This window comes from Athene cunicularia, assembly GCF_003259725.1.
Source record: "Athene cunicularia isolate RWA chromosome 7 unlocalized genomic scaffold, athCun1 chr7_part1, whole genome shotgun sequence".
In the NCBI taxonomy this organism is placed as follows: domain Eukaryota; kingdom Metazoa; phylum Chordata; class Aves; order Strigiformes; family Strigidae; genus Athene; species Athene cunicularia.
In genome coordinates this window covers 8,643,701-8,668,048 of record NW_020799107.1, presented here as the reverse complement: position 1 = coordinate 8,668,048, position 24,348 = coordinate 8,643,701, and the positions used below count along the sequence as shown (strand labels likewise).

Genomic DNA, 24,348 nt, shown 5'->3' with positions numbered 1-24,348 from the left:
TATCTTTAAAGACATTTTTGGTCTGATGCCATACATACTCCTCTAGCTAAATCTCCTAATATCTAGCATATTTTAATTCAAGGGGTAAGTAGGGTAATTTAAATCAAGATTGAGGAAGCATTTAACCTTGAAACATTGCTTTAAAGGAAAACAACAAATGTCTATTTTGGTGTTGAACTACTAGCTGTACACTTCAAGTGAAATTTCAATCATTTTTTTTGTCTAAGGGATTGGGTCTACTTTGTCTGCTATCTATGAATTTATCATAGCTTGCTGTGGAAAGCAGGCTTTATAGTTACTAACACCAAAAATAGAAGAGAAGGTATGGAGAAGTCTATCTGTAGAAAGTTAATGCGCTGAAGTGAAAGTAATACACTGTTGCAGTGAGTGTCTGTTGCTTTTAATAATTGAGACTATGCATGGTTTATTTCAAGAATGTTTAAACAAAGCCACTGATCTTGGTCTTAGTTCTGTTTAAAAATAATAGTAACGATACCCTTCTTGCCTCACTAGGCAAAATGAATATTGGTTTTGTGACTGATTGCTACAAATCACCAAGATTTCTGTGAATGTGAACCTCCCTGAGATTGGAGTTGTGCGTTTACTGTGGAGGACTTGTCCAAGTAACCTTAAATAACTTAGGTTTCCAAGAAGGAATCTGTAAAAAAATCTGTTCTTTTGAACTGCAGAGTTGCTGTTAAATTAAATTAATGTCCAACTTAGAGGTTACTTTATGATAACTAATTTATTTTTAAGCCATTGAGGACACCATTTATAGCCCTTGTTCTCAACTGTTATTTCATGAACTGGGAGTGCCAGATATTCCTGCCATTTTGGAAATTGATTTGCAACTTGCTGTGCCATGTGACTTAATATGTGGTGGAACAATTTTATAAAGAAATGTTTGAGATCATAAAAATATTTAGCTTGCTTGGAATAGTTTACTCCATGGAGAACCAGCTTCTCTCCTCTATAATCTGGTCAGAAATCTGTGCATGTGCTGCATTGTGAACTCAGACTACTGAGGAAACGTTCCTAGCAGGGTGCTCACATGCCTAGTGGATACTTTTATCTGCTCTGGGATCCCTGAACTCCAGAGTGGCCTGTGACCTTGCCAATTTTAAAGCCATTACATGTGTCTCTTCAGAAGAAATGAAGGCACACATAGCTTTTATTTAGTAACTTTTCATCAGTTACTAAAGTTGTGGTTCTGATCTTTTTTCTTTGCAATGTTCCACTGAAGAGTACTTTATAAATTGTTTTTCCTCTTCCCTGATGCACTTAGATTCAACGGAAGATACCTTCACACCAACTGACTCAGACTTTGGAAAAAAGAATAAAAAGGATCAGATTAAAATGTGGTTCAGTCCAAGGAGTAGGAAGATTCGATGCATCCTGAACAGGAGTCAGCCTGAGACTAAAAGCAATAACCTTTGTCAAGACACATCTTCAATTTATGATTTCCTTCCTTCCCCTCCTCATGAAAAGCCCTCCAAGGTGACAAAAAAGCCAACAAAGACACAGAGTAAGATGATCAAGAAGAAACGTCTAGCAGACATTAACAAAGTGTGGTGCTTAGAGAAGCCTGAGCAGGAAGAAGGAGTTGAGAAGGCTCCCAAGGAAAAGTGTGTGACCATCTGCAGTCAACCTGTAGTCCTGTGCAGCCCAGAACCAAATAGCCCTGAAGAGACACTTCAACAGGAGTCTATAAAGGAATCTGACTCCAGCAAAAATACAGAAAATGTGGAGATATCACCACAGGTAATATCCTTGGAGAAGAAGGATAACAGTGAGGTTGCATGCCCTGCACAAGTCAAAAAGGGAACAAATGAAGCTACAGAGACAGCACTGTCAATGGAAAATGAAACTACACCTTTGAAACGTGGACGGGAGCAATCCAGACTTCCAGTTACTTCTCAGTCTAAAAGACCAAGAAGAACTGAGAGGAGTAGTATTGAGAAATCAGTGAGGCAGGCAGATGGCTTCGAGGAGTTACCTCAGGGTTGCCCCATCTCCCCAGTGACTGAACACAAGACACCAGTTCAGATTTCTTCCTCTGTACTGAAACTCACTAACACAGTAATGAAGACAAGAAGTTCTGCAGTCTTTCAAGCAATAAATAGTCCTTCACTTTCAAAATGTCCCTCTACCCCATCTTCTTCCAAGACCTGTGATCGAGTAGGAATACCACACAGTCCTTCTGTGTTGAAGTCCCCTGGTGGTAACACAATTGCCAGAAGAAATTACAAGGGAGAGACTTTGCTCCATGTTGCTTCCATCAAGGTAGGACCATCATCTTCTAGGTCAACTTTAAACAGAGGTTTAAAAAGACAACGTTGTATTTAAAATATCCTGGAAACCGGTTATTTCAGTGCATCCTGTTTCTGTGTGGGAAATCTCATCCTGTGGTCTTTTTCTTCTGGGTTTATTAGAGAGTTTCCAGCCTGATTCTATGATTTCATAAAGAAATTGCTATTGGAATGATCTAAGATGGTTATACTTGAGAAACTAAATGTACTACAGTGTCAGTTTTACCTGTGAGTTCTAGGCAATGATGAACATTCAAATGTTTTGGCCTTACATACCAGCAAGCTGTCTCTGTGATTTGTCATAAGGAGTTTAGCTAAGTGTTTCAGATGTCACTGAGTGATCTTGATCAGTTTAACTTAACCTGGTAACTCAGCCAGGACAAGATCTGAAATACCTATGTGAAGGTAACTCTATGCAGTCTTAATTGAGGTTAACTATTTAATGATCTTGCATTTGACCCTGGGATTCCCATGCTGAGCCCTGTGTGCTGAACATGCTGTCCTCACCAGTAGTGGAGAAGGGAGAATTAGGACAGAGTTGGCATGATCTAAGTAGAGTTTATAAGTTAAGTTCACTTTTATGTAGGATTGATGTTATTCTTGGAGTGACAGCTGTCACTCATTTTGCTGCTGTTATCTTAGCCAGTTTCTGCTGTGGTAGAACTTCATGGCTTTGCTTTTTCTTTCCCTATTACTATGTAAAAGCCACATGCAGGTGAGGTAAGTTGAGTGCTTCCAGTCAGACTCTTCAGATGCACTGATATGGCAACTCTCTTCTGAGAGGTCATTTCAAAGAAGAGTTTGTAGTCTGGCAATTTAAATGTGCTAAATCATAACATAGAAATACTGTGTGGTTAACAAACTGCTTATACTGGTAGAATTGATTCACCTACCAGCATCCTGGCATTTATTCAGCACTTCTATTTGTTGAGACAAAGACTGTTCTTGATAAGTAACTGTGTCCTCTTTCAAAGGCATTCTAATAAGCCACTCCTGCTGCACGAGACCTTTTTAAATGGAAGTGGCAGGTGAACTGAGTTGAGTTCAAATATCTTGATGCCATTAAGATGGAATTAGGGAGGGGAAAATCAAACATTGTCCTCACAGGGCTCAAGAGCTTTAAAGGATAGGTTTCTTGTTACCTTGTCATAAGTTCTATATATTCCTCTTTATTAAAGCATTGTTTACAGAATCACAGAATCAGCTAGGTTGGAAAGGACCTTGAAGATCATCTAGTCCAACCGTTCACCTAGCACTGACAGTTCCCAGCTACACCATATCTCTCAGCACTATGTTGATCCTAAACGCCTCCAGGGATGGGGACTCTACCACCTCCCTGGGCAGCCCATTCCAATGCCTAATAACCTGTTCTGTAAAGAAATACTTCCTGACATCTAGTCTAAATTATCCTTCCATGATTTTCTGCAAGTTTGCAAGGAATACTATTACGACTGATTCTAAAAAAAATTTGATCTACCTTGACAAATTTTCACACAGGTATGGTTTCCAGCAATATTTACTGTGAGATTCAGAGTAAGCAGTGACATGCCAATAATATGGTTTTTCATTGCAAAGAATTTTGAAGATAAGTGAGTAAAAATTGAACAATTGATTCTATAGACAAAAAGAATAAACAAGTTTTGGCTATCCAAGGTTAGTAGCGTGGCTGGCACTGCTTGTTGGCATTGGTACAGCCCTCTCTGAGAAAGAGATAGAGCTATTTCAGTGGGCTGGAGAGCTGACCTCCAGCTGTAGTGTAGGCAGTGGGGTGGGCATACACATGAATGCTTTTCTCAGTCCTCTGTGTGAATTCATTTTGGTGCCGTCTTTTAATGTCTATAATTATTGAGCTAAAATGGGAAGTTGCTTCTGTTCCTCATTAGTTCTGCTGTGGTTTTAATTTGTCAATTCCATTTGCATTGAGCTGCTCATTAGTAAAGGCTTGTTTAACTAGGTAGGGTTTCAGGGTGATCCCAAAGTTATCACTCTCTTTTAAATTTAATTAAAATAAGGTGAGGAGAATGGTATTTTGGTTATGGATGTAGTTTACTTGCATATATCTACTATCTTTTGAGCTATAAATTTCCAGTGCAACTCTTAAAGTTCTTTTACTGTCTCTGAACCTCAGTTCCTCATCTGTTGAAGGAGATTATACAGATTATCTTCTTTCATTTGTGGTGTTCTTTGTTCCTGTTACATAGCTTAATCACAGGTATATTATGGCATTCTCAAGAAGTTGCTGCATCCCCTGGTGGCCAGTCAACATTGGCACAATTAACTAGTCCATGTCTAAGTGGATTAAGACTCAAGTTGCTCAAGCCAGCATGGTGTGAGGACTTGGTCTTCCTAAAGAACTGTTGGTCATGGGGTTTGGTAACATTTTACTTTGTGAAGCAGTGAACAAGAAATAGTAGTGATTAATTGTTATGAATCTGCTGGGATTGTGTGGCAATTGCAAGAAAACATTTTTTTGCATGCAAGTATCTTTTGTATAACTTATATGTTTCTGAATCACTTCTACGGTGTAGGAACCCTGCTGTGGAGCTGATAAATATGTTTTCTCAAAGAAACTGGTCTTGAAAATACTAGGCTTTATACTGTATGTATATTCTCATTGTGTTTTTGTTTTTAGTAGCCCTGTCATTTTTTTCTGTTTCTGGAAGAAGTATTTCTCTTCCAGTTTTGTTTTATAGGTGATTTTTTTTTTTCTTGTTCTTTCCACGGCCAGTAATGTTCTTCCATGTGTGTAATGGGAAACAGACTTGTAGCTGCCACCCTCCCTGCAAAGTGAAATAAAGTCTAATTCTCTGGGACTTCATTAATTATAAAATAAATCTGTATTATTTTCATTAGCTGTTAGGGTCTAATACTCTGAATTTAATTAAAGCTAATTGAGTTCTCCCTTTTTTCTTATTTAAAAGAGCTAATAAATAGCATTATCAGGCATTAAAATTAAGTGTATTGTGCTGTTTCAAATGATTCTGAGGGATTGTCCCTGTTTACTACTACTACTAGTTATTAACTTGCTGAAATCAAAATGTTTCTCAAGAAAGGTTCTAGTATGGATGAACTTAATGCTGAGTTAAAGTAATAAATTAAAATAAATGTGACTCTTCCTATAGCAAACAGCAGTCATGTGTATCTTCCTTCATAGTCATTAAAGATAAAACTTCCAATTAGTTATTAAATACAAAACATAACCTATTGCACTCCTAATGTTCTAAAGTGGTGGAAAATTGCCCAATCAATAGCCCTTCCACATAGGATTTTGGTTTTTTTACAGTAAAATAACGACTTGTTCACAGGACTAGCTCTTAGGCGGCAATTAAAAATGCAGCATGGTACTGCTTAACTAGGTAGTACAGAGGCTTAAACCTTCCATGGAGAGAAAAAAATCGTGGTTTCTTAGTACGGTATTTCAGATCTTGGTTGTGCCTGTGTTTCTTCTGTATTGACAGGGGAGATGATGGGTCAGTTCACAGTGTAGAATCACTGAAGCTATGGGTCCCAGGAAGAGGGATAGTGAACTGCAGTGCAACAGGGTAAGAGACCGTGGCAACAGCTGCGCTGTTACGGAGTGGGTGGGAGGTACCTGGGAGAAGGCTTTGATTTTTATGCTTCAAGTTTGAAGCAATAAGAGAGTTGGCTCTGTTCTGAGGAGAGAAGAAATGGCATCTATGCAGAGCAACTGTGTTTGTCAGAAGAAAGAGAAGGTGCATCGGGACCAGTTTAGGTTACCTCCTGTTCCAGGGACCCTTGGCCAGGAGGGCCTTCCGAAAGGCTTCACCCATGGCTAGCCTGCTGTGGTGGACTCTTCATGTTCATGATAGGTAACACTGTAATAACTACTAGATAATTCTTTTTGAGCTTATGAGACTGTCCTTCCTCTTTAATGTTCTGTTACCAGTTAATGGCACATTAGAAGGGAAAGTGAAAGAAGATTTTGTGGTTTTGTGAGCATGTAATGGCCAACATCAGAATGCCTTTTAGATTATTTTTTTTTTCAGGTGTCTGACCTAGTCAGCTGTGCAATTCCTGACTTTTGGTACCAGATGGGTATGTATCATGGTTGAGTATTGGGTCACACATGTACATGGGAGGAACATCTCCCCTCTTGCCTTTCCTCTTGAGCCTTTAGGTACAAGAGGGGAGTTGTCCTGCGGCATGGTCAGGTACTCCCATCCTCCCCTGAGCAAAAGGCAGTGGATGGTCAGCAGCATTCCTGCCAGCAGCTTCACTGAATGAATGCATCCATTGGTCCAAGGTCTTCTTGTCCAGACCTTGTGATTGTTGTGTGGCAGGTGACTTCACTGTGTGTTTTAGTTTCCCGTTCATTGGAGGCATGAGGTGTGCGGGCAGTAACTAGCAGGGTAACTCAATTGCAGATTTAACACCTGAGATTGCTTTGGAGTTGTAGTTTGACGCTGACTCTAATGTCAAAGCCAGATAGTGTAGGAATAGTAAACAGCCTTCTCATTATTGGTAGTATCCGGCAGGTAGCTTAAGACAAATATGAAGCAGTGTAATGGTTTCAAATGTAGAATTTAAGAATATGAAAATTGGCCACGACTCAAAAGCAATCCATCTTCCCAAGTGCTGATCTGAAAGCTTAGAAACAAATTGGCATTTCTTTTTTCACTTTTTGATATTTCCCTTGTTTCTGAGGTAGATTAAACTTAGCTTCCTGAATGTTTTCTTTTTGTAAGAGTTAAGTGTAGCTACTTGTATACTTGTAAGTTAATAAATGGTCTACTGGGTAGGGAATTAATTTGGAGAAATTTGAGGTGAGAAACTTGCTGGTTTCTGTAAAGAGTTTGTTGGAGCATTCACAATTACTATAAGCACTCTGTAATTCATATTTGCCCTCTTTGACTGAGTTGTAAGTAACCTAGTTCTGTGTTCTGTCTCCCCTCCAACTTAAGGAAATTTATTTGGGTTTGAAAGGGGGGTTTTGTTCATTTGTTTGAAGTTACCTTTGTAAATAAAGGGAGAAGTGGTTGAAGTGGTACAGGTGTTTAGGTTCATCTTAATGTACTGCCCTAATTATTTGGATGTCTCTCTTTTGAACTGGTAGAATATGTTTTCATTAACTTAAATGTGACTTACTGGTGAAGAGTATCTATGCTTAATGGAAATAGTAAAGGGTAAAATGTAAAAAAAACCCCAAACAAAAACAAAAACAAAAAACCCCCAAACAAACAAAAACCAAAAAACCAACCCTATAAAGTAGGGCTGAAAGGACACTTGCAGTTCTTAACCATTCGTCTGCATTAAAATTGTGACACAGTTGACTTGGAAAAAAAAAATAATGAAAAAACTTTATCTATACCAAGTGAGGATGGTTTTCTGGGCTTCTGCCATCTGCATCTGCAGGAACTACATTCTCATTGGGAGGGAAGTGTTTGTAAAGCTGTGTAAATATCCTTCTCTGTGTAAGCTAATGCTGTCTTCTAGATCTGCCAACAGATGGCCCTAATGCCTTTCTTGCTTCTATAGTTTTCAGAGCTCTCTTAAGCTGTAGCAGAGGAAGAGCAAACCCATTGCGTTATTGTGTTGTCACTATACATAAGCTTTGTTATGAGCGTAAAGTGTCCTTTGCTTTTTCTTCCAAACGGATAGTTTTACATTCTGCAGTAGTTTCTACCTCTTCAGAAGCTGATTGTAATCCTTCATTGATAATGAGATTTAAAAATAAACACTTCACTGTGAATTGTTAATGATAGCATTTTTCTACCTGGTGTTTGTCCTGTTCTCTTTCTGAACAAGTAGTATCTCCAGTTGCTACAGGCTGCTAAGACAAGCTGTATCATCTGGTATGGTTATGACTCTGGGACTGGTGATTTTATGCTGGCATTGATAAAGTGAACTCAAGGGAATAAATGTACAAAGTTGATTTCAGTATCAGTCAAAGCACAACTTTATGAAGTATGTTGGAGTTAGTAATTCTATGCTTTTTTTCCTTGTGGAAAGAGGACGTATGTTATATATGTATTTATGGCTGGGACTTGCCCCTACCAGGTCATTACCCTTTCTTATTTAGTGCTGAGGAAAACATTTATTAGCTTTTAAATGTAATTCCATCAAAAGTGGTAAAACTGGTCAGTGTGTTAACTGCACTTTTTTTACTCTTGGGTCACTGTCAGATGATGGTGGTTCTGCTTTGCAGGGACTTGATAACATGTCTGCTAAGGATCTGCTGCTTGAAATTGTCTTCCACTTTTTTAAACTAAATATTCACAATATGGTAACTGGCTGAAGAGCCTCTGAGGGGACAAAAGGCACATTCTCCTAGCTATGAACAATTTTGTTAATGTGCCTTGTAATCCTGATTGACAGCCCCCATCCAGTCATTGCACAGTACAGTGGCGTGACAGCTTCCCCTCCCTTTCTGTCACTCATTGCTAGGTACCAATTGCAGGGAGCAGGTTTCACTTACAGCTGAGGTGATGACAATATTTGTCTTCTGTAAACAGCAAAACAACAATTTTCTAATTTTGACTTAGACTTGGATTTCAGTCTGTGGGTGTTGTCAGTACTGGTGTCCACACCACAAACACAAAACTGCAACAGTGTTCTACAAATCAACGTTCACATAACTGTTCTGAAAAGCTGTGATACTACCTAATGCCCACACAAATTATTAGCTATGCTTACTGCTTTAAAGGAGTACTCTTGAAATGTCAAACCCTTGCTGTACATGTTTGCAAACTTAACTTTAAATGATAAGCTCAGATCTCGCTCATTATAGATAATTGTATCTTCTCTCTCTAGAAGAAGATCTAATGCTGAGCACTGTCTGTTACCTTGCAACCATAAAGTATTCTAACAGCAGCATATTCTTTAATTGCTTTGAAAGGTAACATTTTGCTGGGACATCTAGGTTGTGAATATAATGAATCAGATTTATCTCTGATGTGTTAATTTGCTTGAGTGTTTTAATGCCAGTGGTTCTTATAATTTTTTTGATGAATTTTGAGTTTCCACTTGTTGCCTGCTCGATTTATTTCTGCTGAGCAGAGTCTGTCTTAATATTTTCTCTGACTAAAGAGTAAAGATTAAAGCTATTTTTTGGAATGTGTTCCTTGATAAAATGGATTAAGTTTATTGTTTTGAAATCTTAATTTAATATTCTCTTGCTTTTTTGAAGGTATGTTGTAGAATAACAGAAATTCATTGGCTTGCCACTACTTAAGTGCATAGAACTTTCTGTATATCATGGATTAAACTTCTCCGCCCCTCCAGGTCCTAATATTTATATTTTGCAAGTTTAGCCAAGGACAAGAGCTAGATGGCAGTTTAGATATTAGTCTCATCATTTGGGATCATAATACTCTGGTCTACAGAAAGTGTTAGTGGTCATCCTGAAATACTTGGTTGGGATGGATCCTAAAAAACAAAACACCAAAACCAACCCCCAAAAACCTAAAATAAAAAGAATTAGGACATTAGTGGCAAGCAATGCAGAAACTTGAGGTCTAGTCTGCTTAACCTTTGACAAGCTGCTGTTATTTAGGTAGTTTTGGTCATTAGGTATTGCTTGTCAATCTCCTCATTCCCTGTTATTCCATCAGCTGAAAAATGGTGTGTAACTGCTCCTAATCTGTAATAGTGTGGGTAAATCATTGCTTTGACCCAAGAGGTAGTACCCGATGCTGAGGTGTAGGACAGCCTTGTCCCCATTAGCTGTGTACCTGCAGCTGTGGAGGGTTCCCAGCATTGCAGCAAAAATTCTGGAACAGGATTCATGGTGGCTCTTCCAGTAGGGCAGACCTTTGCAATTGCTGCTCTGTAATAACGAATGTCAGAGGCAGGAACTGGCTGACATTGCACAAAGTGAGTTTTAAGTACCAATATGCTGGGATGCAGGTGGTGCTGTGAAAGGAGAATGGGGTCAGGGTCTGTTTTCAATCACTTGGGGTTACTTTTCCCACTTGCTTTTTAGAAGACCTGCACTGCAGAGATTTCCTTGCCTCAGCTTCCGCAGGAGGCTTCTCCTTGCCTATTTATAGCTGCATCTGTATATGCTCCAATCTTGTGACCAACTTTCTCTTGTATTTGCCTTTTAATAGTGTCAAAACCTCTGATTCACTCTGATTCAGTTGTCTCCTTCACTTTATTCTCTACTCAGCCTCTTTCCTCTTCCCATAATCTCTGGTTTCCACCATTTTCCGCATACGTTTCTTTGCTTATAGTAAAAACTGTTCTTCCAAAAAGCAAATGAAAACTATTTTGGTAGAGTAACTGTCAGGGAAAGTGTCAGTGAGATTCAGCATGAGTAGTAATTGCAGTGTTCAATAAAACTCTTTCCCTTTTCCTCTTGACTTGTGGGAAAACAATTTATAGAAGCTTGTCAGGCTTATTAATCTGTTTCACCTCTGCATGTTTCTAGCCAGTTATTTAGATTAGTTTGAAAAAAATCCAGTCTGAGGGACAAGGAAATTCTGAATCAATGTTCCTGATTTTAATCCTTGCAGTTGACTGTAGTGGAAAGATTGCAATCAGCACCAACTTGTCCGTTTATTTTAAGTCTGTTATGTGCATTGTTTTTATCTAAAATTATGTATTTGTGTAAAACATGTAGGTACTTCTAAATGAGCAGTAATGATAAAATGTGGTCTTCAAAACAGTTGTTGTTCTTACCTGGACAGTATCTAAATGGAAGTCTTTTATCATTGTGTTTTTATTGCAGCTAAATTTATAATTCTGCATCTCTTAAATTTTTTTGTCTTTGTGTATCTTCTTCAATATTTCTTTTTAACTATGTTTTTTTTCCTTGTAGGGTGACTTAGCAGCTGTTGAACAGCTGCTGAAAAACGGGGCAGACCCCAATGTTAAAGATAATGCTGGCTGGACACCACTGGTGAGTGTTGAAGACTTCTTTTTGTCATCTGTCTTTTGTTCAGATTTCATTTCATCCCTCCTTTCCTCTCCTATATTTCAGTTTCCTTTACACGCATTTAGGTGACAAAGAACTATGCAAAGTGAAGAAGGGATAGTAAGCAAGTTTAAAATACTTCATTAGCAACTACTGACTTGCCCAGATCCAACTCTCATTTGCTGGGGTAGGGCATGCCAAGAAAACTGTCAGCATACAATTCTACAAATTCAGAAAATATAGCTATGATAACTAGAAAATGATCAATTTTAGTCAATGTGTATATTTTATGGGTTCTTAATGTCCTCGTTTATTTTTACTATTTTGGAAATATATCAGGTAGTTGAATGAAAAAATTGCTGACTTGAACCTTTTGTTTATTTTCTGTAATTCTTTTCAACCATGACTTCTTTCTCTCCTGAAGAATACTCTTGATGGAGTCTGTAATCTGGGAGGCTTTGCTCCCTCTAGTCTAATTTGCACGCAATTGGCCTTTGTTCAGTCTTTTCCTGCTTTTTATTAGTGCTGGGTTCCAAGGTTAATTCATGTCAGGAATGTAATGCAGTATCCTTGCATCATCTTCCCTGACCATCTACTAAGAGGTGTTTGAAAGTGTGTTAACTGGTGTAACAGAGTCCTTCCTCTGAATTCTGTTTAACTTGAATTTTCTGTCTTTACTACTACCCCACTAGCACGAGGCATGTAATCACGGGCACAAAGAAGTGGTGGAGCTGTTGCTACAACACAAGGCGTTAGTGAATACTACAGGGTATCAGAACGACTCACCGCTTCATGACGCTACCAGGAATGGTCACGTGAGCATTGTTGAGCTGCTACTTCTGCATGGTGCCTCCTGTGATGCAGTGTAAGTAGGTGTGATGTTATTTTAGCTATAGCTAATGCCACAGTTACAACTTCCAGTGTGTATGTTAAGTAAATACAAAGCAAAGCTAGTAATAAACGTGATTTATTTGAAGTGAGGGAGTGTTAAATGTATGCTCCACTATACTTATATCACCCCTTTCCAGGTAAGTCTTTCCTTTCTGTTTTGCTTTGTCCTAAGCTTTTCTGAGGACATCTGAGTCACGGATAGCTAGAGTATTGGAGACTGTACTAGGGAAGTAACAAAATATGCTTACCCTATTCTTCCACTTTTCTGCTGGCATCTTGTTATAGCTACTGTCAGATCCAAGATGCTGAGCTAGATTAGTTTTGAACTGCTACAGCTGTTTTTTGTCTCTTTACTTTTACTATGCTACTTGCTCGCAGAAGGTGTTTCAGTCCAGTCTGTTCTACCTTCACATATGGCATAGACACAGGCTGAGATTTGGGCAGTGTGTTGTATTTTTTCCATTCTGGATCAAAGCACTAATCCTTGGTACACTTTTTAATTAAAGCCCCAAACCAACAAACAACAAAACAACTCTAGAAATATTTTCAGTTGAATCTTCTATACTGTTATGCCTCCTGAAGATTTTGGCATTTGTGTATGGGAAGTGCTAAAGTGTCTGTTAGTCTATGAATAACCTTGCAAGTTTTAGTATTTCAGACACTAAATGTGGTTTTAGGTCTTGTAGTATTGTGCCAGAGCCTGTGTGTATAAAATCTGAATCCAATGGATGTTGTCAATAGGTGTTTGTGTATATAGTAACATGATAGGATGAAGTCTTGCATGATGCATAAAGAAGCATAAACAAGTTCAGCTTAATCACTTCAGCTCTCAGTATTGGCTCCTAAAGCTTACAAAATTAAGGTACTCTGGTAGAAAAGCATAGGGTTTTCAAAACCAGTCCTAATCTTGAATATACTGGATTTAAAACCAAAACAAACAAAAACCAACAAACCCACAAAACTTCAGCTTGAAAAAGTAAAACAAGAATCATGTGTTCATCTTCACTTTATTCTTGAACAACAAAGACCAGTGCGTTATACCTTGAAAAGCTGACAGCTTCAGAAACTAATTTTTCAAGTCGCTTGAATATTGGGAATTGGCTGTGTGACACTTATCACTTGTCTATCTGGTATTTGAAAGCATAGCACAGACAACAGCTTTGATGCAAAGGTTTTGACAGGACTTAAGCACTGGAAGATTTACACAGCAGACTCCTAATGCTGACAGTTGGCTCTTCAGGTGTCTTACTAGCCTGAGTCTCTGCTCTATGTGTTCACTCAAACTGAGATGAAGCTGAACCTCTTTCAGCTCATTCTACATGAGCAAGCATGTCTTTCTGTTGAAACAGAAGCTTTTTAATCGTGGAATGAAAGATGTATGTAAATTTTCATCTCCAGCTTAGCTTTTCACTGAATATAGCTAATGTGCACTTGTGTATTAAAACACTGTGCATAGGATATGTCACAACTCCGCAACTACCTACCTCTTGCAGTACCTCTTAAGTGTCAAAAATGGCTTCTAACCCACTTCTAAGTATGTGCTATTCTTGAATTAATCTCCAGGGTACTTGGAATTTCTAGTGTGTCGTTTTAATAAATTTGCTTACTTCTTTTAACTTAAAATGTTTTGTGAACAAATTTAGCAGCTTTGAATCTTTGTTTCATTTGTCTGGCAGGAGGAACCACAGGTGCTTTGGCAAAAATCCAGTCCTGTATATCCCCTCCCCTTAAAAAATTGAGGCTTCCAAATTTTCTGTAGGCTATCTCTGTGTGTGTTACTACTGCATTGATAATGGAAAGGTTGAGTTTCATATTTCCCACCCCACCCCACCCCCAACCCTCCTGGCTATTTCTACAGAGAGCGTTAGAGACATAAAGGGATGTACAAGCAGAGTGTTCGGGCTTGAATAGTAAGACTTTACTGACCTTTTCCAAACACTACCAAGAAGCAACAGAAACAAGAACTGTAATCTGAGACTTCTGAGAACTTTGTGCCTGTCTCCCTTCCTTCCTGTGCCCTGTTAGCTTCCAGCAATGAATTTTACTATCATCCTTTCCTGTAAGATTTCCAGAGTCATGCTCCAGGGTTTTCTCTGCCACTTCTTCTGGTGGTTGTAGTCCTAATTTAACAGTGGTTGGATCTGAGCCTTCTTTAATGTAGAAGGTTTAATTTATTTTTTTTTTCTAGTGGATGTAGGCACCCTTATGATGAAGTCACATCTGGCAAGAAGCTTGCTTTTCAGTGACATTTTTCCTAGATCCCTGAGACCTGCAGACCATAGTTTTGAGAACAAGGTGATCACATAAGATGGTGCAATTATAATTCTTTTCAGTATGACTATTTGTAATTGGCTTCTTTGTACTTAATGCAGGATCTGCTTGTCTTTGCATTATTACTCTAGGATCTTTGAAGTAGAAATTGAGCAATGATGAGTAGAGCTTGCAACTCTTCTCAAAGGTTTATATTCTTTTTGGAATACACCCAAGGAGTGCCTTAAATTTAGAGATATGCAGTGTGTGCTAAGAGTATACCAAACCAATTTTGCAGAATTGATAAATTTGTCTAATTTTAGTTTGCTGCTTTTTTTGGTGTATGAAACTCTTTCTAGTCCCTTTGTGAGCTCTTAAGGCTATCAATGAACTAACTTTCAGCCCAGGAGAGAGGGCCGCCTTTATCCTAGTATATTAAAGTGATTCTTCATTACTTCACAGGGGTGGGGAGGAAAGTTTGATTAGTTCACTGTGGTTATTTAAAATCTTTTCCTTTAGCTAAGCTATGTAAAATGTGAACATGATAAATGTATTCAGGTATTACTTGGGACACTGAAATATATAGCATGAAACCTCACAAAAGTGACTGATGTCTTGCTGCTGTTTTGACCACAGAATTACCTCAGTTTTGTGTCTTAATGTCCCGTGTGTGTTGGAGAGTTAATCTACTGGAATAAAAACAGAGCTTGTGTTGAATAGCCTGCTTAGAGCAGTAGTTTTGAAATTTAGTATGATACTCAATTGTGCAAGATGAAATATTTTTTTTTTAAAAGATGTGCAATATTTAGTGACTGCAGGTCCAAAGGCAGGTAAGATTCACTGGTCTGTAGAGGGATGTAAAATATATCTGGAAGGAAATACGGACAATTTTTAAGGGACCTCAATTCACGAGGCACACAGATATTAGCATAACCCTAGCCATCAGAGTGCTGAGACTTTGCAATTTCAGATTTACATCATCAGGTTCACAGACCCATCAAGTACATCTCATTCCAAGTGTCTTTCAGGCTAGTTTTTTCTCCTTGCATGTTAATTCTTAGTGCATTAAGAAGTAACTATGTAATATGAAGCAGCTACATATCTTTTTGGACCAAGCGAATACAGGTAAGAACTACCTCTTTTGCTAGAAAGCAATCCTGGGATTTCAATATTCCTTGGCAAAAATTTTTTCCAGAGATCTGTAAGATTTAACAGTTGTGGCACTTCATTTGCCATTTGAGGTTTTCACTGACTGGGAAAGATATGAACTACAAATGAAAATATTATATGGACCAGTGGACCTATTAATTGTCCCGCTGGTCTACTTAATTTTTTTAAGTTAATCTCCTACACGTAGCTAATTTTTATTTTTATAGCTTTTTTCATGTGCTCTCTCTTGAATTCTGTCTTTTTTCCTTGCTTCACAGCAAGCCAAGTGATTTGAAAAATTAGATCTGTGCATTTGCAATTTCACAGTACTTTCTAAATGCTTTCACTCAAATGGGCTATCTTGCCAGTTCTTCATGCACAATAAGTTTAGCATTAGTAAAAATTGTTGTGTTGCTCTTTTTTTTTTTTTTTTTTTTAGGTGTTAGCTGTCTTTGAGTAGTTGTGAATCTGATTCTGAACAGACCTGTGGGAACACTTAGGGATAGACTGTGGTCCTCAGTTATGAATGGCATAGGGGCAAAAACTATTATAACATGCAGTTAATTTCAGGAGGGATTAGACCTGTGATACTGACATAATTTTGTCTGCTTTAAGTTGAGATAGTGCAAGACAGTATGCTTAGCTTCCCACTGACATCAAGTTAATTAAAACCCTGGCCCTGTTTGGATATCTAAGATGGGCTTTCTGGCTACACAGTTAAATTTTTTTTCCCTTCTGTCGGGTTCAAATAAGATTTCTGCGTACCACACTCTCAGAATATGGGTGCTGACAGGAGAACCCCAAACTGGTCAGACTTCCATATGGGAATTAGTGGTTGCAGTACAGCACTGGAACCTGGTTGTAGGATTTCCATTCAATACTGAACTCTTTTTGTGGGGCTGGGGTAAAACTTGGTTTATGCTCAACTGCACATATGCTCAGCTATGAAACAGCATATGATTTCTGATGTCAAAACTCCTGATTATAAAGTACTACATAGTCATTGTTTGCTTGTATCAAAAGCTGTGAGAGTTTGCGGCTTCTAAAAAATTGATAAGGGTGTGTCTCCCTATTTTTCTCCCCTCTGGTTGCTTATTTACTGAAAGTTTACTGAAATGTTTAGAAGGTAGCTGTTAAGTTTTTCTGACTACAGAAGTAACCTTTGTTGTCTCAGTACCTAAGACTTCAGTGATGTTGCACTGTAAACTGAATCCCATTTCTAAAGCTTTTCTTAAGTTCTTTGATCTGTCAGTCCTTAAAACATCATCTGTCATCTCATGTAAAGTCATACTCAGCAGATTGCATTGAGTTGCTCTTCACTGGGCTCATCTTTGTTCTCAGTACAGACATCCTACTCTTTGATTGGAATTTGTTCTAGCTGTAAGAGCCCTTTACTGACTATTCAGTACCTTGATGACTGACTAATAGGAGACTGCTTGCATCAAAGGATACATTTGACTCTTGAGTGTTTAAAACAACTTGTAAAAAGCCCACTGGTCTTCTGGTAGAAAGAATTATGCCTTGGAGACCTGGTATTATAGTTTAAGCATCAGCGACACTTATTTTGCTCTTGTAGAAACAATTGTGTCTGTCTTCTGAGTGCGGAACTTGTTCTGTTAATCAGTCATGTGCACCAGACCCATTTTCAACAAACCCAGACCTATAGTAGGAGCTCACAAACATAGCTGTTATTTCTAAAAATTATGTGTTTGTGTGTTAGAGTGGATCTACTGTGCATATCTCAATTTTGTTTTACAAACTGGTATTAAAATTAATTTTTTACTCTGAACAAGGTGGATGATTGCTTTTGTTCAGCTTGGCTGCAAAAAGACAGATTTGAGCATGCGTTTTTTCCAAAAGCTTCTGTTTCCTGTTCCTTCACCTTACTGGTGTTCTTGTAGCTGCATAGATCTGGCTGTTGATCCTGATCATAGGGTTAAAAATAATATACATTCCGAATACATCAAAAAAGGTTTCTCAAGTGAGTGCACTGGTTAATGTACCAGCCCAACAGAGACTGGGCAAGTTCTCTTTCTGATTATGATTACTTACTTTTTGAATGATTAGTGAGTGCCTAAGTAAAAAGACTAAATCTGGTTTTCATCCTTTTTCTTGTGCAAATTACAACAATACCATACTTTAAATCTGTTGTTAGGATGTGTTCCTTGTCTTAGTAATGATTTTGTAAACCCTCTTTTCTCCTGTTTCATCTACTTTTTCTCACCTTCCTTAAGCTCAACAACCTGTTTTGTTGCAAACATTCAAAACTCTTAAACCCACCCCTTGGGCTGGCGTTCCTTTCTCCAGACCTCAGCTCCCAAGTTTGTCACATTTTACTTCATCTATGCCACCTTAACATCCTATGAATAGCCATTAATTCTTCAATGCTGCATAGTGATGGGATAGCATTTTGCATTACACTAGTTAGTAGCACCTGAAATGATCTTAAGTGAATATAGAGGGAGTAGCCGGAGCTCTTATTTGTACAGTTGAAATGGCAAAAAATGTTCTGTATTTAACTGTGGTGGCCTGTATATTTATCTACAGTAAACATTCATGAAGCTTTTTCCAGCAGTGAAGGATCTCACTGTGACTTGGGGTGGAGATATTCCCAAACCTCTGCTACTGCCATGCAGTGATTTCCTCCCTCTGCTTAGTTCACAGTAAAAGGTCAGCCATCTAGTCTAAAGGTGATTTTAGTGTATGTGCTAATATTTTTTTTTTTTTTTTTCCTCTCCTCTCTTGGATGCTTTGTTCAAAGGAACTCTATCCTGCAGCAGTTCGAGTCGAATATGGCCCTTATTTAAAGAAAGGGCAAGAGCTACCCTGATGATGCATGACAAAGCAGGAGCAGCATGACAATATTTAATGGGCTGCAACTCCCAGGACTGGGCTGAGGTTTAACCAATTATCTTTGTCTGCAGAGTTTGTATTATGCTAGCTCTTCACTCATTCATTAATAACACAGAAAAGCTTGGGGTTGGTAATACTATAAAATTAGCAATTGTATAATACCGTCCTAGAATCTTCTGTGTGGGATTTTTGTGGATTGTTGTTTTCCCAAGAGGCTATGTTAGTGAGCGGTGCTCAGACAGGAGCATAGAAAGGTGCTAAGGTCAGATGCATCTTTCAGCACTGGCCAAAGCCCCCCTGTTAAGTCAGAGTGAAGACTTAATGATTCGAGCTTTTCTTTGGGTTGGATTGGATTATGGCCTTATGTGGAATTCCCTATAAAACTTCCTAGATTTGTACTCTGCACAGGAACGTGTAGCTAAGAGTGCTTCGAAGATGCAGTGGTTTTTTGACCTCTTTAAATGTTTCATTGTTTGACTAGGCTTGCCAGATTTCAGATACTGAGTCAAGGCTTTGTTCTTGGTGACAAACTTCCCCTTCATAATGATCTCTTATTCTTTTTGAGAGCCAGAGCTACATGAAGTGGGGAGAAGAGGATCAGCTGGAATAGCCATTGTTCTTGCAAAGGGCAAAACAAGCAGAACATTTCCCAGGAATACTGGCAGAGGATCATGTTTGTTAATGGCAGTTATACCTGTTCCATGGTTTCAAGCTTTCCTTTGCTCGCTACCATCCTGCAACTGCAGAGTTGTGTGAAGAAAAGACAGAAACTGTGGTTGTGCTTCATGTTGTGTTTATAGCAAATCATATCTGTCTGCGTAATGCTAAAAGAATGGGGGAGGAAATGGGTCTTGAAGCATATCTAATAGCTATGAGGTGCCACATAGGATGAATAGTGTTCAACAGAATTGGCAAACCAACTAAAATCTGAATGAATTGGCTATAACGTGTTCTGTGGAACAGCACACAGGGAAAATGAAATGCATACTCAAATTTTAGAAATGTGAGGGAGCCACAGTTTCCCAAGTAGTAAGTAGATAGCTTCTCCCATAAAACCATAACCACATCAAGTTCCAGTGTTTAACACAGTATGTAGAATCTTCTGACATGTTTTTTATGGCAAATGGGTAAGCCAAAAATACATTTCTTGGTTATATGACTGCAACAAAAGATTAAAACTGAAATTTCTGAGTCTTGTGAATATCAGAGTGCATCTTGAAACAGTTTAACAAGGACTGTGGTTTATTTAACTGAACATACTGCTCTGAACATCCCTTACTCCTCAGCTGAATGCAGCAGCTTGTAATTCAGTATCCATCTGTCTCAGATACAATTCTTACTTGAAGCTTTGTGGTTTTTAGCTGAAATTACATATTAATAAGAAAGTAGGAGGGAAAGCTACTGAGCTAATGTGCCCAGTTAGTTAAGAATCAAGTCACATTTTATTTACTTAAACCCATCTGTGCTTGTTTTGCCAGTAATATATTTGGTCTGCGGCCTGTGGACTATGCAGAAAGTGAAAAGATGAAGTCTATGCTAATGTTACCAGTGAAGAATGAATCATATTCACTTAACCAACCTTCTGAGGTAAGTGTCTGTGGTTTTTTAATTTTGTTTTCCATTTATAAAGGCATATGTTCATCCTGTAAATACTGAAGGCTGGGACCTAATTACAGTACATCACCTGGCTTCACAGGGAGATTTAAAATAGGCTAGGAAATTAACTTGGACAGTGTTTCTAGAACGTATGGGAGACACTTACAAGCTATGATATTCTGTGTTATAGCTTTATCTGAGGAAACAAAGGATGTTTCTTGCAATGTGGCCTTATTATAGGAGAATGAATACTGTATTATTCTTAAAGTGTTGTTGATTGAACTTTGCTATTGTTGTGGGTTTTCTGTATATTTAAATTTGTTATACTTGCCAAACTGGCTGAAAGCAGCAGTCTTTGCTCCAGGTGCTTTTTGTGGGCCTTTAAAAGGCTGTTCCAGTATCATCCTTTGTCCAACAATGAAGATATTAGCTCAGCGGTTGAAAACAGCTTTTGAAAGACTGTTTTGGGGTTTTTGTTTTTCCCCTATTTTTGCCAAAGACTTCTCAGGTCTTATGAACAAAATCAAGCTATTGAGGTTTAACAAGTTACTGCATTGTGAAATGCTTTGTGCTTCCTAATGAATGATGATTAAACTGACCTGGCTGATACAGTCCTAGTCTACTCCTAGGCATACAGCCTATTATGAATCCCTCCTCAATGAGGTAATAAGATACCCATTGGCCAGAAGTAAACAGTTGCAGCTAAATTGACAAGGGATATGACTGCTCCTCCCACCTGTTGCAAATGTAAGATGCAGCTCTTCAGTCGCAAACTAAACACTTGGTATTTGCGTTTGCTTTGGTTTGAGTGTGTGCCAATGGATGGTTACCAGCTCATGTGGATGGCTTGATCCAAAGCCTGAGGCTTTGGGGTAACTGGGTCTCAAAGGCATGTCTGCCCTATGGAATCTACAAAGACTCGGGAGCTGAAGTATCACATCCTTGTCAGCATAAAACTTGAGCAAGCAGCCCCTCTACTCATTAGTAGTATCTGCATAAAAAAAACATAAGCATTCATTACTTACAGGGCAGTGTATTAGTGACTGTTTAATAAATTCAGGTGTTAATGATGTATGTTACTCAACATATCGGTAGTGTATCTTTCTGTAATTCTTTGCTAAAAGTAGGAGGCTTTACTACTTTATTCTCCTTCAACACTGCAGTCAGCCAGGCTGTTTACACAACATTCAACTGGCTATATGTGTGCACACCAGTATTTTTAAAAAAAAAAAAAAAAAAAAAGCAAATAAGAAAGAACTAATGCACAAGCTGTTTTGGTACCTTGCATTAGAGGTATTTAATTTAGCTTATGTCAAGGTTTTTTTCTTCTAGAGCTGGTTTGTTATATAGAGACGTATTTATGGACCCCATCCACTAAGCTTGCCATGAATTGTTTTCTTATTAAATAAAGCTGTCAAGTTAGTTGCTTTCCTTGTTCCCAAGTAGTCAGCTTATTGTAGGATTTTCTGTTCATGCAGGCACTGAGCCCCAGCCAGCCAAGGGATGGACCTCTTGGTATACTGGGGAGCAATCTTAATTTGAAGCAACAGAAATTGCTGAACAAACTAGCAACAGTTCTGAAGGCTCAAAGTTGTACTGAATTTAACAGCAGAGGTATGTAGTCTTGTTGAAATGTCTCTGTCTAAATATAAGTAACTACAGTTTTGCACTTTATCCTTTAAGACAGTAGCTGCAACAGGCTTTTTTATCATTTCTAATAAGTGCAGTTTCTGAAATCCCTGAATTCTAGCCTTAGTAGAATGATGGTGTGTTGTTGCATGTAAATGCATATAAAGCCTGCATGTTTACTGAGACAGGAGACTCTTAGGGGAGCTACAGTTTGACAATATATTGTCTGTTTAAAATCTGTAAGTCGTCCGCAAAGACCTTTTCTCTTTACACTACTTTTACCAATTTTAAGTTCTCTGCTCATATGAGATATCCTGTAAGGTTTTTATCTGCCAGAAGTGGTCTTAGGCAGATGGTGCCTTTAGAAAGAACATGTCATGGACTAAAAGTTGACAAACTTCTTCTCACATGCTACCTTCTCTCAAATTTTGTTCTTCACTAAGATGATGGAGTCAAGCTATGGGGCTTGAGGGTTTCTTGTTCCCTTTTGAGGAGGCAAACATTGTCTTAATTCCTAAATTAGTTGTTCTTTGCAATGCTGCTTTTCCTGCATGTGAAAGAAATGCTAAGGTAATTTTCCCTTACCATCTTTCACACCCTGGTTACTACTCTAGAATTGTGAGTTGAGTTCTGTTATCTTTGTGTTAAAGCAGTGAGATCCCATAGTAAGATTCCTGTCACGGTTAAATATAACTTTAAAAGGATTAAAAAAAAATACTATCCTATAAACCAGAGCTGCCTCTGAAGATTTAAGTGTTAGCTTAGAACTATAAAAACGTGACTTCCCTTTTTTACAGCAAGTATATGTTGAAACCCACAAAATTTCTAATAGCCCTCCTACTTACTCATATCTTAGTCTCAAAAATCACATACTTGTGCTGGAAAGAGTGGTTGATAAATTACTATAGTCTGTTTATTCTTTAAATGGTGATTGATTGCTTTTTCAGCCAGGCATGTTTCTGATTTTTATGTGCTTTTACTTCTACTGATGTAATCTTTCTCCTAGTAACTCATCTTGTTATCCCTGATGTTCCAATGCCAAATACTGTCAAATGTATGATGGCTGTTCTGACTGGATGTTGGGTTCTCAAGTTTGAATGTAAGTATTAAATATATGGGATTCTTCAGTCTTTTTAACCAGAAATTGTAAATGGGATTCCAGAGAAAATTTTCTTTTTCAACAACTGCCCTAATATCAATACTAGCTTAACATAAAGTGTGAGGGGTTTGGGTTTTAATCTCCTGAATGACAAGAGATTTAATTAAAATACAACTATTCCTTCCTTGGCAAATGTGTGCATTTCATGGTTAGATGTACTGGATAAGTCATACCTTAAGTATCAGTGGGGAGTGAATTTTTCATTGCTGCACTAAGAATGATTTGGAAGACTATGGAAAATAACCTGGGAGAAGAGGAAGGAATCTCTTAAATTCTTGGTTTTCTTATAAGCAGCTTTCATTGAAATTGATAGGAAATTTTCCTTGCTTGGTGTATGTGATGAAAGCCTGTAGGAAGGTAAGGTGTTGCCTATAAGCTGAGATCTGTTGAAAGTTATAACTTTTAACCAAAGTTACACTCTCATAACCCCGTTTGTACTTTCCTCATGATTATAACCCCTGTTTGTACTTTCCACTAAAGCTTTCCATTTATTGAGTAAATTCTTAGGCTTTATGCAATCCCAGCCTCAGGCAGATCAAATGTGTATGTAACTTCTGACATCTGTTTCTGTACACACAAGCCCTGCAGACTGGAGTGCTCTTCAACTGAAGTAGTAACATCCAAGGAAAGATGACTTGCATGGTGTCCTCTTAGCATGCAAGTAGTTTTGATGTCATCTTACATACAGTCTGTAATTAGTTTTTAGGTAGTGTGCTATTTTGTACAGCTGCTCTTAGGGACTTACACCCCAAATTCTGCTTTCTGTTTGTTCTTTCTAACGTATTACTTTTAATATCTGCTTTCACAGTAGTTGTAAGATGCCTTCTTCCTCTTGAACTTTATGGTGAAGTCCTTTTAGCTAAGTACACTACACATGAGTTGATTATTCATGGAAAACTCAGACAAATTTCATTCCAGTTTTCTACTGTGTGACTAAACACCAGAATATAAAGATTCTTTAGTGGTCTAAATTTTCAGTCAGTAATGTTTATGAAGGCACTGCTTAAAGCTTTGTTTTGCTGATTAGAGATACCAATTAAACTCAGACACCAGAGTGAAAAGAGCAGGCATATTTTACTTAAAATAACTAAATAATCTAACAGAATAATACAGAAAACATACAGTAAGAAAAGACAGAACAGTGCACTTAAACAGGAAAATACAGGGTAATGCATTAAATCATTACTACCTGAGAGAGAGAATAGTGATTAGAAAAGATCCATCACCACTTGCATACTTACCATCATCCAGACCAGCAGACGCTGGGCAGCCCTGGTTACAGCGAGGGTTTGGGGAACCTTTCCCTGCAAGTGGGAAATCCTAGGCAGTGCGTCCACCCCGTAGGTGAGGCTTCCAAAGTCACTGCAAGTGGGTCCAGCCTTATGTACCTAAAAATTAGCAAGCCAGAATAACTGGCACCTTTGTTTTGAGCAGAACATCTGGTTTCGTGCTCTCATTAGATTCCCCCCAGAGCCTGGCCAGGGTTCAAGGGAGAAGCTAAGGGAGTTTCCCTCCTTATCTAATTTATTTATATTCTTTTTAAAACAAGGCCATATATATGTCCTGAGGCTGGACAGCTAGCTTCATGGCTTTGTTAACTTACCCCTACACAGAGAAGAAGAAAGATACTGTAGTGT

The 24,348-nt window shown here is 38.2% G+C and overlaps 1 protein-coding gene across 2 annotated transcripts in view; it reads left to right on the top strand.

Moving 5' to 3' along the window:
• The window catches only part of BARD1 (BRCA1 associated RING domain 1), a 44,770-nt gene that overhangs the window by 9,004 nt on the left and 11,418 nt on the right, over positions 1–24,348 (top strand). For both annotated transcript variants that reach the window (XM_026853086.1, XM_026853085.1), the window contains 6 exons: positions 1,286–2,283; positions 11,089–11,169; positions 11,877–12,049; positions 19,806–19,914; positions 21,402–21,537; positions 22,559–22,651. In XM_026853086.1, the coding sequence (XP_026708887.1) occupies positions 1,286–2,283; positions 11,089–11,169; positions 11,877–12,049; positions 19,806–19,914; positions 21,402–21,537; positions 22,559–22,651 (1,590 nt within the window). The remainder of the gene's footprint in view (positions 1–1,285; positions 2,284–11,088; positions 11,170–11,876; positions 12,050–19,805; positions 19,915–21,401; positions 21,538–22,558; positions 22,652–24,348) is intronic.